This window comes from Ips typographus, linkage group LG6 (genome assembly GCF_016097725.1).
Source record: "Ips typographus isolate SLU linkage group LG6, UJ_Ityp_2.0, whole genome shotgun sequence".
In the NCBI taxonomy this organism is placed as follows: domain Eukaryota; kingdom Metazoa; phylum Arthropoda; class Insecta; order Coleoptera; family Curculionidae; genus Ips; species Ips typographus.
The window spans coordinates 6,037,654-6,056,130 of NC_138427.1; the positions used below are offsets into that span (position 1 = coordinate 6,037,654).

An 18,477-nucleotide genomic window follows, 5' to 3' on the forward strand; every position below is an offset into this window, starting at 1 on the left:
GTTAAGACACAATTAAAACGCCGAGTTAATACCATTAATTTATTACGAACATGATATAGTGTATTATCTTAAACAAAATAAAAAATTAAATGCAACATTCCAAGTAAAACACAGTAGTACCTTATAGTAAGGTGAAGTGTTACATAATATATCATCTCGAACTCAATTACATAGCTCAGCCTGTTTTTTTCATTTAATATAAACTCTTTTTAACATCCTTCATCAAAAAATATATGGTCACTCTGTACATTCGGTTTGATTAGCATCCTCCAGTTATCACAACCACTAGATACTTATAATGATATACCATGTAGATTTTTTTGGTAACAAATTTTATAAAGACTTTCATAAAATATATGTTTGAAAGTACAAAATAGTCACTCTAGTTATATTAATAATTCAATTTTGTGGTAATAGTTACATTGTACGTTTACACTTTCTTCTTGATTGAAACATAGCATATTCTAATCAATTTGATCCGTCACTTGGATACATAAAGACTGAAGTTAAAAATAGAAAAAGGGACGACTTTACTATAAGCCATTTTTACAGCTATGAGATGTTTGCGCTAGACGCAATACAATAATAATAATATTTAGGAATCAATATGTGTGCTATTTTTGAATGATATAACTATTAAATTACAGTTTGTGATGATTCATAAATAGATCTGCGCTAAAAGCGCTTTGTGGTATTTGATAGTGCCTCAAATGTTTAATCCACTTCTAGACCTCGACCAGATGTTCCCGCTAACGATTTTTAGAAATAACATACTTTGGCAAAGCTGTTTAAGGTTTTTATCAATTGCAAGATAAAAATTTGTGGGAACTAATAATGGAACTGTTAGTGGAAGCGATGGCAGTATTTACAGCTAAAACGTCAAACTATTTGGAGGATTCTATCTGGCTGTTTCATAGATTTTCACCTCATTTAAATTAAAATGTAAATTGTGATGCTCAGTATAAACTACCCTGTAAAAAACCAAAGTTATTTATTTCAAAAGAAAATCAGTAACATTTTGCATGTGTTTTTTTTCTAGACCGTTCCAGGTACAAGTTATCGTATAATACGATTTCCACAAAATTTTCCAGTACTCACAACACTTTCAAATCGGTAATAACAGGGATTAATGATATGTTCTTAGAAATGGATTTTATCCAAGAACTTTACTGACTTTTTGGCTATTTTCAAATTGTTAAGACTTGTAGATCCTTACATACTAAATAGGGTAACATTATTAGTATAATAATATAAAAATTAAAAAAAAACTCTTACAGATTTTAAAGAACAACAGAAAATAAATAGGACCGTAAATTTAAAAATTATAAATGGATGTAAGTACGTTTTAAAAGGCTTTACGTCACGCCTTTTTTTAAAGATCACAAAATACTGGTCGACCGATCAATTTCTTAAATTAGACACAATAAGCCATAAATAAAGCGTTTAAATTAGTCTTTTAAAAATCAGTCGAAACAAACATGGCGAGCGATGCGAAGAACTTTGTAAGTTAATTTTAAGTTTTGTGATGTTTGTGCTTAAATATTTAATAACTATATCTTATAATAGTTTGGCTCTAGCAGTCACTCTAGCATGTAATATATTATATTTTTAAAGAGTCTGAGAGTATGGCACATAGGAAAGTGTGTAGGTAATATTAGTGTAGGGACTGGTTTTATGGTAAACAATTTCCAACTCAGGAAACTTAGCTAAGAGGGTGGTAGGTAGTTTCAGCTAAAATGGGCTGATATAAAAATACAATTGGTTTTGGCAATTCGTGACAAAATGAACACATTTTTTGTTTTCATGAAAACTGAAATATTCAGGAAGAACTTTTGAAGAATTTTATATTGTTTAACTTTTATTAAATACCAATATCAATAAGAAGGCAGTTATGTTTACTTATAAACAACTAAAAATAAAGATTATTTTTGGTAGAGAACTCAAATAGAGAGCAAAGGTACTTGATTGCTTACTTTTTTGTACAACGTAGGCAAATTAACACCCATCTGCTTCATGGTAAACAAAAAAGCAAATGATTAAATATCAATGTAGCTGAGATTTAGTTAGACTTCTAAGGAAGCCACGTAATTTCCGTTCAATGGTCATTTGCGTCTTGGGTGGCTGCCCGGAAATTAAGGTTTTATTGTAGTGACATTAATTGAATTAATTACGGTTGTGTTGGTGATAAAGAACCAAAAAAAAATAGGTGGGGGTTTAATGAACGTTAGCCAAAACGTAAATTGTTTTAGGCTTTGTAACGATCAGCTCGATTCATGGAAAACGCTAGGATAAGCCCTATCAAGAGCCCCAGAATTTTAATACCGACCACTGCACCGAACACCCCTAGAATTATAGGTAAACTTTTGATCACCCACTCTTTAATCAAGACGTAGCAACCTTTATCGTAAATAATATCGTAATTAGGGTTTTCTCCCATTTTGATTTCTGTGGTCATTTCGGCGCATTGAGAATCGGCAATATTTTCGCGACAACAACTGTGCGGAATATTATATTTTGTAGGCTTCGAACCAACACTTAAGTTAATATCTTTGTTTCGAGACCAATCTGTAGGAATCTCGGCGCCGCAGCATTGCATCTAAAACGTCCCCAGGGTCTCAATAACATATTTAAAAATTCATGGTTATTATAAAACAAATTACCTTAGCTTGTAGGGTGTCCCAGATTTCTCTGACATTGTTGTTTTTCTCGTAATCCTCCTGAACCGTTTCCATAACTTTTGAACGGGTAAAATCGCTCAAGGGTTCTCGGTTCACCCAAATCCAAATTCCTGAAGCGACTTCCACCACAATAACGATCAACAGCAAAGAGAATGACTGTAACAAAGTTGCCATTGACATGATTGTACCAAGTGTTATTGTACCTTCATAAGAAGGTTTATTAGATAGTTATTTTTTATAGTAAATTGTGATTCTAGTTGTTGTACAGTTCTAAATTACTTACAACAACCACTGCCCATCTAACTTCTTTAGAGACACTGTAGATGCCCAATAGAGAAAGCAATATCAGCAATATGGCAACAATCAAGTAGATGATTGCGGCAATCATAAAGTCGCCTTGCTCTTGAGCAAAGTGAAGTGGAATGGTTTGATCGACCAGGATCCATACTATCAGCCCTACTCCAGCAATTCCAAATATCTGTAATAAAATCATATCACATTACAGTTATTAGCGAGGGGTAGACTGCTGATAATTTTTTACGCCAAAATGCCTTTTTGCCTACAACATCTTTAAAATACCTCACAATGCTTCTCTTATTGCTCAAAGTGCCTCATAGTGATATATTGCCTTAAAACTGTCTAAAATGCCTCAAATTGCCTTGAAACACATCGAAATACCTTTAAATTATTTATATTCAATAAAAATTACTACCTCAGGTTATGTGATTGCTTTTCCAAATTTTGAAGACCCAAAAGTTTAAATTTAAGAAAATGGGAAATAAAGGCAGGAAAGGGCAGGAAAATTGTAATCTGGGACAAATTATGTTTCTTTTAACTTTATGTACTGAAAAATAAGTCAGTGCCTAATCAAGTGTTAGTTAGTTCTTAATAATAAATGTATCCTGACAAAAAGTGGATCAGTTTTATTGGCGGAAAACTCTCCACATGTTGTTGATTTATTTCTTAAATCCTTATTAATTAAATAGTAATATTCTGCACTATAAAAAATTCAATATCCAATTCAAAGATTGCAGTTTAATGGCACCACCATTTTTAATGGAGTTTAAGGTGTATGAGTAATGTTTCCATTCAGTCAACATTGTTAAGGAACAAAATTGAATAATAGTATTATAATGATATTTTAAATGGGATTGTCACTTAAAGAAGAGTAATACTTATGGTAGATTTTCAAAATATTTCTTTTGATTGTCCTGCTCTAAATTACAGCTGTTCTCAAAAATCATATTGAGGGCTCACACAATTAAAAGTGTCATTTACCTAATTTAAGATTAGGAAAATATTATTTTAATAATTAATTTGGGTTTATAGCACAGTTTATGGGAAAAAAAACAGTGTCTGATGATATTATTCACCTAATAAAACTATGTATTATTTCCTGTATTATGTTTGATAAGGCTGCTGTTATTTTTGTCTTTTACAGTTGTTCCCAAGCCTGATGTGGTACATGCATGTAAACAGGTCTATTAATATCTTAATGACTCAAAAACGTAGGTATTATCATATTCATACATCCTAATAGCTGATGAATCTGTGCTGTTTTATGAAGGTATTCTCTCCCTTAAATATTTCTGCACTGGATGCCCCAATTCTTGGAAAAAATGCAATTTTGGTGAATGATGAATGGATTTTCTAACTGCACCAAAATGTTGTTTTATGAATAAACCAAAATGTTAAAAAATTAAAGAATGTATACATTCTATTCGCGTACAAATCTATCGATCCAAAACGGGCAGAACCACCGCCCTCTGTACAAGAAAGCCAAGAAGGTGCATGCCAAAAATTCCAATATGGCCGAAATATGGGATTGACAGTTTGCATTTGTTTGTATTGTGGAAATTGAGTTTTTCGATGATTAAATTCATTTTTAAAGTCAAGACTTGGGATTACTTGCCAAAGTAATTTTTGTTTGCTATTATATATTGTTGTTTATATGTTTGTTGTTCTAGTGAAAGTGTAGTTTGTGTTCATTTTATTGTGTTATCACTATTGTTATTGTTCCTTCATTGTTCTATAATTTGTTGTTGGTTTTTTAACTTAAATTCTATTGCCTCTACAATATGCCGTCACACTTGTTGTTTGCCAAATTGTAAAAGCAATTTGGAGAAAGGCCCAAAAGTGTCCTTTCCTTTCCAAAAGACCCTGCTCGAACCCAACAGTGGTTGAAAGCTTTGAACTGGAATGATTTTACTCCAACACAATACTCAGTGGTAAGTACAATATGCTTTCTCATTCAGTAAACTTATTGCCTCTTACATACATAAGTGAGTTAAATTTTGAGGCCGCCTGCATTTTGAGAGCAACAAAGGTTTACTCTGAAGAAACAGGACAGCTTTTAGAAGTTTCATTGGCACATTTACATTTTAAAAGAAAGGTCTTGGTAATAATATAAAACCCATTTACCAGTTTTGCTTACCTAGATTCAAGGATTTCCAAATTTTCTTTGATTGAGCAGTTTTTACATTAGTTTGTTGTACTTTCCAAGACAAAGGGTTCTAACCAAACTTGCTTTGGCTGGACTTTATTGGATATAAAAAGCCATATCTATACATATCTGGATCAGGAATGAAGCGTTCTTTGATTTTTCACTCACAACTTCTAATCAACTAAACGAAAAAATAAAAAAAAAACATATTTTCTACTGCATCTCCATAGGTTTGTGTACAAAAAAAAATCCGATAACGCCGCCATTAAAAGGACATTCTAGGCTTTCTTGTAAAGAAGGCGGTGGCAGAACGGCTCTAAGTGCACTCAAAATGGCCTCTAGCGTCCTAGATTTACCAAACATATTACACTTACCAAGAAAATAATATTCAGTAAAACAAATAGGAATTTCATACACGAGTAGCAACCCATTGTTTCCACTTTTTTGGCACTGAAGAAATTTGAATCACCGTGTGTTATATTAGATTACATTAATCCAGATCTGGAAAACTAGCAGAGTTTTAACGCACGCAAATACGAATGAGAAATCCAATGCTCAGCATTGGACGGTGGACATTGACTTGCCCGCATTGAACAAATAAGAGTGACTGAAAGGAAAAATCAACGAAGACGAGAACGCCATATCTTCTGTTTCTGTTTAATCGTGTTGTTGTGGTGTGCTTTGGGTTTATGCGTGCAGCGCAGGTACGTTACCGTAGCAACACGGTGTATAGCCTGTAACTCTCTTTACGTACGGTGCACAGCGTGATCTTTGTCGGGCACCTGCTATTCCCAATAACGTCAACCTTTTCTGCTGACACTGAGCAAGAATTAGTTGGGCAATGGAGCGTAGAAGATTTTTGACAGATGACGTATGACTTCATTCGTTTCAACATGGCTTGTGTTGATGTTACGCGTCCCGAATATTTTTCTGCAGAAAATGTGCAATTTAATGATATTCCCAATAATATTACAGCAATAAACGCATTTAAAAATTTACTGTCTCCACGTAAACTACTAACGTAAAACAAATTTAAGCGTATACATTAAGAAGTGATTAAATTTTAGTGCGGGTTTAACACACTTGTGTGCAAGCGTCTGTGCAGTAGACCCTGTGACTGATCCCGCGTTTTAGCCAATTTCAGCAGTGTTTGTTTTGATTTTGTAAAACAAAACATCCAACATGGACAACAAGGAGGACGAGGAGGATGAAATGTCCCTTCTTAATTACCGGTCTCCAAAAGGACAATTGATTAAGTTGTTGGAGCAAAAAATCAAGAAGCCTGAAATTGATGACAGTCTGGGAAAGGTATGCCACTAGATTTCATACATAAATTGTTTTACTGATAAAAAGAAATTTAAATAGCTTGCATGTCGGAATGATAATTTAAAATTGTTTGCTAGTTTATGTACAGTCTGTTGAGCAGCTTGGATAATTTGAGGTATTTGATAATTTGGTGTCCAGAGTATAATGTAATAGGGATGTTCTCACAGTGAATCCCCAACTAGTACTTAGATAAATATGTACAGTTGTGATCATAAATCCATGATTTAGAGTAGTGTAAGATTGGTCTATGTATAAATTTGTCTTCAGGGTGCCTGTAAATGTGGCAGGAACCTCAAATTGTCAGGTCTACTATCACATTCTCACATCAGCACTTTTCTTGAGAATCCTTTTCCCTTCTTTCAAGAATTAACATCTAGATGTCTTGCTGACATAGCAAGTGGTTAGTAATTAGTACAAGTCAGATATTGTCAGTAATACTAATCCTTCTAAAGCAGATTTTGGTGTAAGAGGCCATGTATAGCTTAATAGTGTACAAAGCCCAAATTATTACTCAATTGTGGATGATCTCAGTAGAAAAAAAAAATAGGCTTGTACCACTTTATTTTGAAATTTGTAGCATCATAGGCAGGTTTACAATGTACACAGACTGTCCCACTTTTTTATGAACACAACTGTATAGCATGTCATTGGCCAGACGCCAGAAACTGTCATTGAAACTTGAAACAGGTGTTTTTTGCATGGTGTGTGGATTTTATAGTTCTCAAAAACATTACCACAACTAAATTCGATTATTGAAAAATAAACTTTTGTTTTCGCACTCCATAGAGCCAGAAGAGCGAATGGGACGTGACAGCAACCTAAATTGACAGTTGGTCAAATTATTGTTTTGCCAAATTACGTCATTGTGACCTCGATCTACTATTCAATTAGCTCAACAGGGTTTTTAGGTCTGATAATGGCTAATGCCCTAAAATGGTTACAATCAAATAAAACATGTAGGTACTAGCAGGTTGTGTCTCATTTCACTGACTTCATCCCTCCCTTTACTCTGGCATCTTTGCCTTGGCGCTCTATGGACAATACAGAGCGATTTTGACGTCACGATGACGTAATTTGACGTTCAACATGTTGTGTTGTTAAATTACGTCATTGTGATGTCAAATTTGCTCAGCCTGTTCCATTAAGTGATAAAAGCTTGCCTCTATGTTTCTAAAGTAGACTAATTTGAGAACTGAATGATAGAGTCATAGTTAGTCAATATTTACTCCTAAATAATGGTCAGAGCTCAAAGTGAGCAGTAGTCATATAAAAATCTCTATTAATGATATTCCACTATCATGTAAAATCTTATTTTGAACCTCCCCTCCCAAACTGTCACTGCTCTATGTGGAAAATCACACTAGAATAGATGTCACAAATTTTGAAATTGCTGCCAACATACACCACAAAAAACCAAACTATTTTCATGAAAATCAAGCTAATTTGACAATTAGTACCTTGGTAACAGTGCCAAGTTTATGGGTTTGAAATGCATCCTAAAAAGAAGGAATATGGGGATGGAGACCAGTTTAATAACTCCTAGTTGATGAATGAAACCAGTATTTATAGCAATTTTCTTAGTAACCCCACAAAATGCATATTTTTTAGCTAATATATTTTATTTGAGTGTTTTTATAACTAAGTTGCACCCTTGAAAAGATCTCCAACAATTCCTGTGGTCTAAAGTTTCTATTAAACCATTTTACGCCAATCAAACCCTTGTAAACGTAAAACCAATTAAAACTAGTTTCTTTACATATTTAGGTGCAAACTAAATCCTCTTTTGGTAACTTATAACTTGTTCAAGATTTTGGACCAGTTTTCTCAAATGACAAGTGAACAAATGACTTTTCTGGATAATGGAGTATTTCACATGAATTTTGCTGAAGATGCTCTACTTCTGCAAGCCTGTGGACAGTTTTATGCTAAGAGAGTAGACAAGTTGTGGACTGAGATGTTGGAATTTCACACAAGACTGGTTAAACATGGCGATCACGCAGCCAAACATTGCACCAATCGGTAATTTGATCAATTTTAGTAAATACTGGTTTTATCAAATTTTGTAAATCGTACAGAAAGGAAAGAGAAGCCAGGAATATAGAAGTGTCCAAGCTTGAAGAAAGACTAAACCGCGGCAAAAGGAAGAAAATTAGGCTAGCTGAGCCGGACAATGACGATGTGCCGGTTGACGGAGAGTACATTATTACTACTGTTACTGCTGATGAATCCAAAGAAATATTTGATGATCCATCGTTTCGGTTCTTTGGGGAAGAAGAAGAACCAGTTTTGCCGCCTGCTACAGTTCCCTTCAAGTTAGTGTCACAGTTACGTTCTGAGTGGAACTCACTTCATCAAAAGAGTACTAAAAAACATGACAGTATAGTAGTAACTACCGACTACTAAAATTTTTTTTACAGTTCAGCGAGAAGCAGAAAGGAACTTTAACTCTTTATTTGTATCACATTATCACTATCTTCGTTACCGTTTCAAACATTATGGCATTCCAACTGGACGTGAAATGATTTATGACGCTACTGATCCTGAAGAGTTTAACGCCCGTGAAGGTCGACTTATTTCCTGCCACTACATTAGACATTTGTTTGACGATAATGACAGGTGTCTAATACCTGATGAAAATTATTTAATCGCCAGATTAAGGTGCATATAAAATATTTATTCAGTAGAGAAGTACTAACTAATGAACTACTACAGATTGTCGTATGTTTTGCGGAAAAAGTTTCTTTTATCCAATAAAATAAGGCCGGACGAACCATACGAAAATTACCGGGAAGCTTGGGAAGATTATTTGAAGAAGTTTCTTGAAAGGGAGAATCGGAAAATACAAAATATGCCGCAAGCCACTTCTGATCAGCTAATTACGTTCTTTAAAGCTTTGGCCAGAAAGGAGCAACTAGCTTACGAGGTAAGTTTATCGTATATTGGTACTGTACAATTCTAAAGGTTATATTTACATAGAAAGTAGAAAAACTAAAACAAATGGGAGTTAAAAACCTTCCATATGTCTGCTTTGATAGCGTCATTGTGGAACCTGTCAAAGATGGTTATGAAGGCATATTTGATCCGTATATTCCAGATGAATTTTACACCCCAAAACCTGTAAACCGTAAGTTATTGTATAATTTATTTTTCAGTCTGGTAAAACTGTTTGTATGTTTAGTCATGGATCTTTACGGAGGTATTGAATGTTATCCTGACGAGGAATCAAATGCGGAGTACAATTTAATGATGAAAAAATTAATGAGATCCGGTAAGGCCTTAAATTAGTCAATTAAAATTGTTTGATTTTTTTATAATTCTTTCTTACAGCCCGTGAGAACTATATTGGAGAAAATACTGATGAGGATCCTGAAGCAGAAATCAGTTCATTGCTTGAAAATATGCCTGATAACCCTGGTAAGTTTTTAAGTTGCAAATTGCGTGTTATTTTTTTTATTTAAGTTGCGCTTTTATACATTTTTTTGGTTTTGTTTTATGAAAGTGTTTCATACCAACTAAATGAAAAAGCAGATTAGTAGTGGTAGTAGTTTTTATAGAGTAGTTATTTGTTTTTTTTTAACACTTTACTAGTAAAAGTTACCATTAGATCAGTTATCACAATTTTTTTAATACTTCCAAAAAGATTAGTATGTAGTATATTTTTCCAGAAGAAATCATGTTTCTTTAATTTTTTTATATGTTCCACTTCTTTAGAATTTTTTTGTAAACTGCACGCGCCACCTCAACGCGGACAATGATTTTTTTTGGTCATTTTTAAACAAAACTTTCTTTATTGGCATTATATTTGGCGAATTCCAAAACTCACCCGTGCATCCACTGGTTTAGCCGCTAATCTACCAATTCCTTTAAATATTCAACCAAAAATCAACCTTTTCTAAATTGATCGGTAGAATATAAGCGGTGATCTACCGGTAGCAAAATGGAGGCTTGGAGACCAGTGTTAGTGTTAGTGTAGTCTCCAGTTAACCAATATTTCTTTTGGCCGTTTCTCAATTAGCCCCTAACTTAACCAATATTTTTTTTGTTTTATTTTAACATAGGGAGTGTCTAGAAATAGTTAAAGTGAGAGAAAAACTTGTGCAAACAATTTCAAGTTTTACTCACTGTCTTTGGACACCCTGTAAGGTCTTATCAAACATGAGGCTTGTCCTGAAAAGAACTCAGATTATGAGACTACTTTTTTAACTTGGTTTAATGGCGTTACCAACTATTGCCAGCTCAATACGAAAGAGGCTCAGAAAGTCGGGCCTGTGCCCCTGAACCTCTAGAATTTTCACAAAAGTTACTTTACACACACAAAAAGATAAGGGCTCGATCCGAGTAAAAGATATAGTCATTCCTCGTGGAAACTATAACCGTCACATCCACGTGGTCTTCTCCTAGGTTTTCACCCTTTCCGCCTCTTGGAAGTGCAGCAAGTGGCAAAAAATGGCACTCACGAAACTGACGTGCGGTACGTTCCGTTGAAAACCGAACTGATGAGACTACTTAATAATTTAACTATTTTGCACGCGCTTCTTTCCCATTCTGTATAGTGCAGTCATAGTGCAATAAAGTCAACGATTCTCACGTCAGCACAAAGTCAATAAATCAAGCCTAATTGTAATCCAAACCGCATCAAAATCCATCGATTCGTTTCAAAATGACGAGGCTTTAAAAATCACTGTCCCCATTGACGTGGCGCGCAGTTTATTTGTAGTTTGCTTAACTCATTTATCGCTAATCAACTGCTAACATTTTGATCACCGTAGCTTTAATTTTTGTCCAACGTGTTTCCTTTATTTTTACTAGAACATAGCTCCTCTGAGGCTAAGTTGAAAGGTAGAGCAGACTCAGGATATTTTGACGGTGGGTTTGCTGATGAGGATGAATCGGTTTGTGATGATCGATCGGAGGCTCCGGTTGTCGGAACCGAGACGCCTTTTGAATTTGACCAAGACTCTACCGCTAACAAAGGTAAATGTCATTTGAGTAGTGCATGTTTAGAGTGTGTACTCCATCATTTTTGTTTAGTTAGTAACTTTACTATTGGTGGTAACTGAAACATTCTGAGTGATCGTTTAATTACTTGAAATCTAGTGTGTATGTCTTCTGGGGGAATCAAGGTATTTAATACAATCTGTTTCTGTTAGAAAGTGAAGTTGATGAGGCAGGACCCGTTACTGAAACTGCCGAGCCTGAAACATCCGAACTCCCCACTGAAGAGCATAATTCTGAAGAAAATAATGTCATAGACATATCTCAGTGCAATGAAAGTGGAATTGAAATGAACACCGAATCTGGTTTTGAACAATTAACACCGTCCAATGCAATGAACAAAAAGCTTAAAGAGCTTTCAATGTGTTGTTCTGAAGACCACCAAGAATCAATTTACAAAGCGTTGGAAAATAGTTACTTTGATGATAGTCACGAGATCATTGCTATTGTGTACAACAAGCAAAAAATGTTAGAGCAGAATCCTGCTAATGTTAATAGAAAAGCGAGGACAGTCAAGCGGGTAAGTTTTCAAGGTTGAGTGTTAAGTTAGTGAGTTTCATAGTTTGACTTTTTATAGAAGGAAGAGGTGGAAGAGAATATTCCAGTTAAAAGGCGCAGGCTGTCCCAGAAACTAGTTGCAATATTGAAACAAAGCGTAGTCGCACCTATTAAAGAACCAAAGTGGGAGTACTTTTATTCACTAAACTATCAGCCAGAAGCTGGAGAAGGTACTTATGCAAAATTTAATAATCTTCCAATATTGTTTTTTGTTTGCATATTTAGGCGAGGTGGAGCGATTAAACTGGGAGGAAAGTGTTGGTGATGCAGATGATTTGGCTGGGGACAGTGATGAGGGAGGGCATGTTAATAACGAGACATTGGATGAGCATGATAATCTTGAAGAAAGTCGAAGCGAGTGTCCAGAGACAACAACTAATCTGAACAAATCAGATTCCGGCATTGAAACACTTGGAGGTAAGTTATTACATGTTGTAGTGTAAAAAGAGAATTTTGTAAAATAACTTTTGCACAGTTTTTTCTATTAGGGCACAAAAAATATTTTTGGATAGTAATTGTGCAAATTTTGTTTGGTCCCATTATAGACTTTTTTTAATATTTGACCTTTAAAGGCTTTTTTGTCGACAAAAATTAGCAAACTTAGCCTCCATTTGAAAATCCTTTAAATCCTTATCAAAGAGTCTGAAATGCTTCTAGTCGAATTATTATCAAATCGCAAAATTAAATTACAAAACTTGATGAACAAAATAATTAGTTTGAACATTCAAAACGCATTTCCTACAATATTACATTTTATTTACAAGATCTGAGAAGTGAAGCCGATACTTCTGCTACAAACACTCAAGATAATAATAAAGTTACCGAAATGGATTCAAGTGATTCAACATCAGAGCTGTCACTCTTCAAATCCTTAGAAGAAAAACTGGAGAAATGGGGGTTAGTATTATGTAGTTCAATATAATCTTTTGGTGTATTTTGTTTTACAGAAGTGAAATATTTAGTTTACACTGCGGGATATTCGAAATTTGTAATAAAAATGTGGAGTTTATAATATTTGAAGAAACTTCAAAAGTGAGAAAGGTATTTGATTGAGGAAAACTTACTTATGTGTTTCCTTGTTTGGACTGTTTTACTAGGTTTTACTAGAAGGGTAGACAAAAAGACAATTTTTTTCTTTAATAATTCTTTTCCTAGAAAAAATCTCAGACCATACTTTTATAGTAGTATACAGAGAAAATTTTTAACGTTTTGATCAGATTTTCATGATTATTACGATTTCCCATTTATACTGTAATGATGACAATCTTTGTCCATGAACAAGCAATGAAGATGAATGAGATATACTACAGGATTTTTGAAAATATAAGATGTACAGGGTTATTCAATAGTAATATGTTAAGTGCATGTAAAATTGCCGAAAATCATGCATAAAGGTTGTTGCCCTATAAACAGCTTGAATGAATTTTAAGGTTGTTTGACAAAAAGTGCCCGATTTGAAGAAGAATTTTGTGGATTATATCCCGAATAAAAAAGGCAACTCAAATCCAGCTTCCAAAAAAAACACCATAAACTATCAAACCGGGGATCATAAACCACAAATCATTAAGTAATTTCTCGGATGAAAAAACACTTTTGACCAACAAACTCCTTTGGAAGTCTACAAAAATGAGCAAGTGTCTTACATTCCTTTAACTCGAAAACAGCTAAGCTAAATGTCAACATATTATATATTTTTGAAATGAGAAGGAAAAAAGTCGTATCAAGTGTTACAAAATCCTTTTTAAGGTAGATTGGCACGGGAAAAAGTAGGCCCAGTAATCAAATATGATCAGCTAAATAACACAAAACATTATTAGAATATACCACAAAACAAAGTATGGTTACAATTTACCTAAATATGCGAGTAAATTGAGGTAAGTTTAACACAACAATTGGGCACCAAAAGCTTATTTTAAAACCGAATAAATTGATGGAACAAACACAAAATACGACGGAGGAACGTACGCAAAAACCGTTCCCTGATAAAATAATTCGACAGGGTCGTACTCCTCCGCTACACAAGTGATTAGAAAGAACATAGGGTGTCCCATTAAAAATTCATCAATTCAGTTTCAACCTTATTCCACCTTAAGGTCGATTAGTCAATTTTTGGGGAACGGTATTGAAATTGAAAAAATACTTCATAGTTGTCTATTGTCAACTTGTAAAGGTCAATTTTTTTAGATTTTTAGTTTAACAGTTTAAATTTGTTAAAAATTGAGTTCTTCATTTTAAAAACTAGTTGAAAATCAGCATGCATGCAAACCTTAATTAATTCAAATCTTACAAGGATCTTCAATTGGCATGGAAACAGTAATACAGGTCAACCGAGTGTTTCACATGTAAAAAGTAGGGTTGTAGAATAAATGGTTAGTGAAAATACTGCCTCTCAGATAACATGATAACTCATGGTCATCAGCTTAAAGATAGAAGCAGCGTTTGCCAAGTGTGCTAAAACAATGAAAAAAACTCGATATTTTCGATTAATTTGGCATTTCTCTCGAATGGAGAACACGTACCGAGCAATCATTTTCGGTTAGTTTGTGCATTCAAGAAAGAAATAAAAAATTTTTTTTGTCTACCCTGTATCAGTTAATTTGTCAGATGCTTTACTCTCACTCAAATATCTTTTTTCATACTTATAAGCTACACATTTGTATGTATATACCCAGTTTAGTTCTAAAATGTAATTTAACGCATTAGAGCTGAGAGAACTGAGCTACCAGAAACCGCCAGCACAACTAATTTGACACCACGCGAAAAGGAAATGTTGGAGTCCAGGAAACGAGTAGCCGAATGGCGAGCGTTCATAACGCCAAAACTACGACAACTGAACGATCAGGATTTTGATATCCACGAGTACGGCTCTAGAATAATGGACGACATGGAGATTAATGAATCCCGACCGTTCTCAGACTTTGTCGATGGCAAATCATCGTCTGAAGTTGTTAGGTTCGTTTTTCCTCAACTACAAAGCGTGTTATAGCAGTGTCGTTACAATCGTAGGTACTTCGTGTCCTCTTTGCAACTGGCGAACACGTTAAACGTGGAAATTTGCGGCGCCAAACCAGGCGAATTGTCGAATGACACGTTCGAGCTGAAGTTATTGCATAAGGATCGTTACCACGAGCACTTACAGGACTATCAAGCGCCTTCAGAGGAAGGTCTCAAAGAGAAACTGTTAAAAATAAAACAGATCCGGCAGCAGAATAAGGTTACTTGTACCACACTCTGGCTGGTTCAAAAGTTGTTAATTTTGTGGTTTGTGGGTAGGTTTTGAAGCGGAAGAGTGGGGCGAAAAGTGCAAACGAAGCGAAAACTTACAAATCGGCAAAGAGACTCAAAATCAAAGTTTCTCTGCCTCAATGCAAGCAGCTACAGAATAGTGATTCACAGGAACCGTGCAGTTCACAGCAAGCTGATGAACGCGACAGACATGTAAGTAGTACTAATAACATGTTCTTATCAATCACAGTAATTATTCGTTATTAGTAAACCTATCAAATATTGCTTTTAGTAATAAATAACACATTAAGGTGCATGTGATTTAGTAATACTTCACACTTTGAAATGACGTTTTGACCATTCTAGTGAAGTTTGTTATTTTTTATATTAAAAAATAGAATATCCACAACAAAACTATTGATAACTACTCTATTGTTGTGCTCTTATCTCTTTTTTAACAGTAATTGCGGATATTAGAAATAATAACACAAAAGCAGGCAATTATTTTATGTATGCATCTAATTATTGGTCATTTTTAATCAGAATCCAATCAACGCATGTCTGGATGATCTTGCACAAACTACAAGTCGGGTGAGTATTGAAAGTGGTTGTATGCCCGCCTGCGACGATGAATTTCTCGAGCAATTCGATCAGCTTCAGAGCATTTCTGAAGGTAATTTGCAATCTACCTTGCTTGTCCACCCAGTGAGGAACGATACAAATAGATCGCATCCAAATGATGGGTCCTAAATGTAAATGTATTTTATGTAAAGATTTTAGTTTTAAAACCCGAAAAACCTTGTTTTGGATATATTATCCAAAATTGCACTAGTGAGTGATTTTTTGGTTAAGGATTTGCCTTATCCTGCACGCACGGTACTTTTTCCGTACTATAAATTATTATTTACAAATTTGATTGATTGCAATCAGGAACGTGGTTTAGGATTTAATTATTGTAATGCAGTAATTCATTTTAGTTTGTCAGAACGAACTAGAATTAGCTAGTCTATCCTTTGATTACTCTTAAACCACCATTTTTATTCTTCATTATATTATACACATGATTTTATATTCAAAAACATAAGGGCTAAAAGAAGTTTATATAATTTTTTTTTTGTTACGTTGGAGGTGTTTTTTATACATTTAATACAAGAGTTGTATTAAGTTTATCGGTTAACGTTAACTGATATTTAACAAAGGCCCAGTACTTTCACTTCGGGATATACCTATTTATTCATAGGACAATTCCACTCGTGTACAAAAAGTGCCATACATACGTCATCAAATCACGGTTTGTTATCTGCTAATAAGGAAGGAAGAGAGTTTTTCTACTCGTACAGGGATATTGGTTCATTCCTTAACAGTTTAGAGAACGGATAAGTAGGCAATTGCCAACGGTTGAACGAATACAGAATCCTTAGACTTTCCGCAACTGTATGAAATAGACCAATCACAGGCAATTTTCAGCGTGGGTAATAGACCAATTACAGACAATCTTCAGCGCGCATAATGAAATAGACCAATTACTGCTAATCTTGAACGTAAACAAAATAATTCTTCTGATTGTCATCCTCACTGACAGTTGGCATCAAAACATTGCATTTTGGCTTATGTTTTGAGGCAATGAAAAAGCCGTTCAAGTTTCATTTAGTGTTCAATTAAAGAATAAAACATCTACTTTATTATTATGATAAAGCAAATGATACAAACTTACAATTTTACAATGATTCAAATCCATTCAACACCTCAACCTAAAAGACGAAGTTAATCAGCTGTCACTCGGTGATAATCCGGGACACCGGTCAAACTTTGGCTGCGTCAAAAGTGATAATGTAAACACAGAAACGTTTCAAAAAAATTAACGAACAATACCGTCTGATTTCACTGTTTCTATAGAAATTATTGTTGGTTTACTATCATCTCCTTACTTTTTTAAAAACGGCTTAGTTAAAGTAAAACATTTACAGAGGCAAAACTTACCACTACTACAAGCAATCGTTTCTAGAAGATTTTTCAATTTGTACAGCATTTTAGTCAGTTCATATGGTACTATTTTATCCCAATTGCAATAATCTTATAGTATCCTAAACCTAGTTTATTTTACCTTTGGTACTTCGGTTCAGTTTTAATAAAGTGGGTTTTGTACCCCATTTTTACCGCTGAATTTCAAGCTGAGTTCAGATTATCGTTAGCAGGAACCCTTGGTTCAAACTTAACAAAAACTATTTCGCTGGAAGTAATTAAAATTCAAATACCTGTTATGCAGTGTTTTGAACATACTTAATCAATTTAGTTTCCGTCAAATCGTCTCTTTTTAATGCAAGCTCTTTTTGAAGCTTATGCTTAAAGTTTAAAACTCTTGGAATTTTAAAAATTCAAACATTATTTCGCATTCCGCGACTGCCACAACTAACTATTGCACACAACGAAGGCATTGTTAAAAAAGTTTTACTTAAATTATATCTTATAACCCATTTTTAGATCAAAAAACATTAAGTCCTGTATAAACACATAGGAAATTCTAACCAAAATGTCCTACGTTGACCAGTAGCTGAACCTACAACAGTGTAGATGAAGAAAAAATGACAATTAGATCACAAAACGACGCACCGTAGTTAAATAGGTTTGGCCACGATTTTAAGCCGTTTTTATAGAAATTATCTTTAGAATAAAATTATTCTGAAGTGAAAGTACTGGCCCTAAATTGACACGTGCGTGTCAATGCGTTATAAAACTCTTGTATTGAATATGTTTTTTTTTTCTTACTAGGTTAAGGCTAACACTTTTTAAACTATTGTTTCACTCGATGTTTAGTGTAGCTAAGTACAAACAGTTTTTGAAAACCTAGTTCAACCTAAATATTTTTATATCCAATTTGGTATTCAGCCAAGTAAAAAATTGTAAAAATTGTTAATTTTTGTACAGTTCTACTTTTTGTACGTCGGTTATTTAAAAATAGATACAAAAATGCGTTTAGGCCGTTTGAAACTTACCTACTACCTGGTTTATATCCTTAAAAAATTTATATTTTTTTTTCCAAAATATACTGAACTATAATTCGTTGCATTTATATTTAGTGTGTTCAATGAACTCAGGTTCGTATAATGTTGTTCTTGTTGTACGTCCTTTTAGTAAAGTATTAGTTTTCCAGCCTGTAGATTCCGACGTTTCAGGATTGTTTAATTTTTCAATAAATGTCCTATAATAGCAAAAGCTGTTTTAAAACCCACTCTTATTTGTGACTTTTTTAAT

At 34.1% G+C, this 18,477-nt stretch overlaps 2 protein-coding genes across 2 annotated transcripts; one reads left to right on the plus strand and one right to left on the minus strand.

Annotated features, from left to right (window-relative positions):
• Positions 1-25: 25 nt before the first annotated feature.
• On the minus strand, positions 26-5,706 carry LOC145731130 (CD82 antigen-like). Its single transcript, XM_081982751.1, has 4 exons — positions 5,496-5,706; positions 2,962-3,156; positions 2,661-2,834; positions 26-2,596 (listed from the first exon to the last, which is right to left on the minus strand). The coding sequence occupies exons 1-4, from the start codon at positions 5,550-5,552 to the stop codon at positions 2,246-2,248; spliced, it is 777 nt and encodes a 258-aa protein (XP_081838877.1). The 5' UTR covers positions 5,553-5,706; the 3' UTR covers positions 26-2,245.
• A 290-nt stretch (positions 5,707-5,996) lies between these two features.
• On the plus strand, positions 5,997-18,438 carry LOC145731127 (uncharacterized). The gene is made up of 18 exons (XM_081982746.1): positions 5,997-6,129; positions 6,189-6,429; positions 8,255-8,466; positions 8,523-8,806; positions 8,865-9,105; positions 9,160-9,370; positions 9,424-9,571; positions 9,626-9,715; positions 9,775-9,861; positions 11,257-11,421; positions 11,598-11,962; positions 12,020-12,170; positions 12,226-12,417; positions 12,765-12,897; positions 14,704-14,952; positions 15,007-15,214; positions 15,274-15,438; positions 15,769-18,438. Exons 2-18 carry the CDS (start codon positions 6,304-6,306, stop codon positions 15,973-15,975), a joined length of 3,234 nt encoding a protein of 1,077 aa, XP_081838872.1. The 5' UTR covers positions 5,997-6,129; positions 6,189-6,303; the 3' UTR covers positions 15,976-18,438.
• The last annotated feature ends 39 nt before the right edge of the window (positions 18,439-18,477 follow it).

Bases quoted from the DNA above. Each gene is read 5' to 3' on its own strand.
- LOC145731130 (XM_081982751.1), bottom strand. From the start codon at position 5,552: ATGGGTTGCTACTCGTGTATGAAATTCCTATTTGTTTTACTGAATATT. The intron at 3,157-5,495 runs GTAAGTGTAATA...ATTTTATTACAG, and splicing joins TACTGAATATTATTTTCTTG to ATATTTGGAATTGCTGGAGT. The intron at 2,597-2,660 runs GTAATTTGTTTT...GGGACGTTTTAG, and splicing joins GGGACACCCTACAAGCTAAG to ATGCAATGCTGCGGCGCCGA.
- LOC145731127 (XM_081982746.1), top strand. From the start codon at position 6,304: ATGGACAACAAGGAGGACGAGGAGGATGAAATGTCCCTTCTTAATTAC. The intron at 11,422-11,597 runs GTAAATGTCATT...TGTTTCTGTTAG, and splicing joins AGACTCTACCGCTAACAAAG to AAAGTGAAGTTGATGAGGCA. The intron at 15,215-15,273 runs GTTACTTGTACC...GTTTGTGGGTAG, and splicing joins AGATCCGGCAGCAGAATAAG to GTTTTGAAGCGGAAGAGTGG.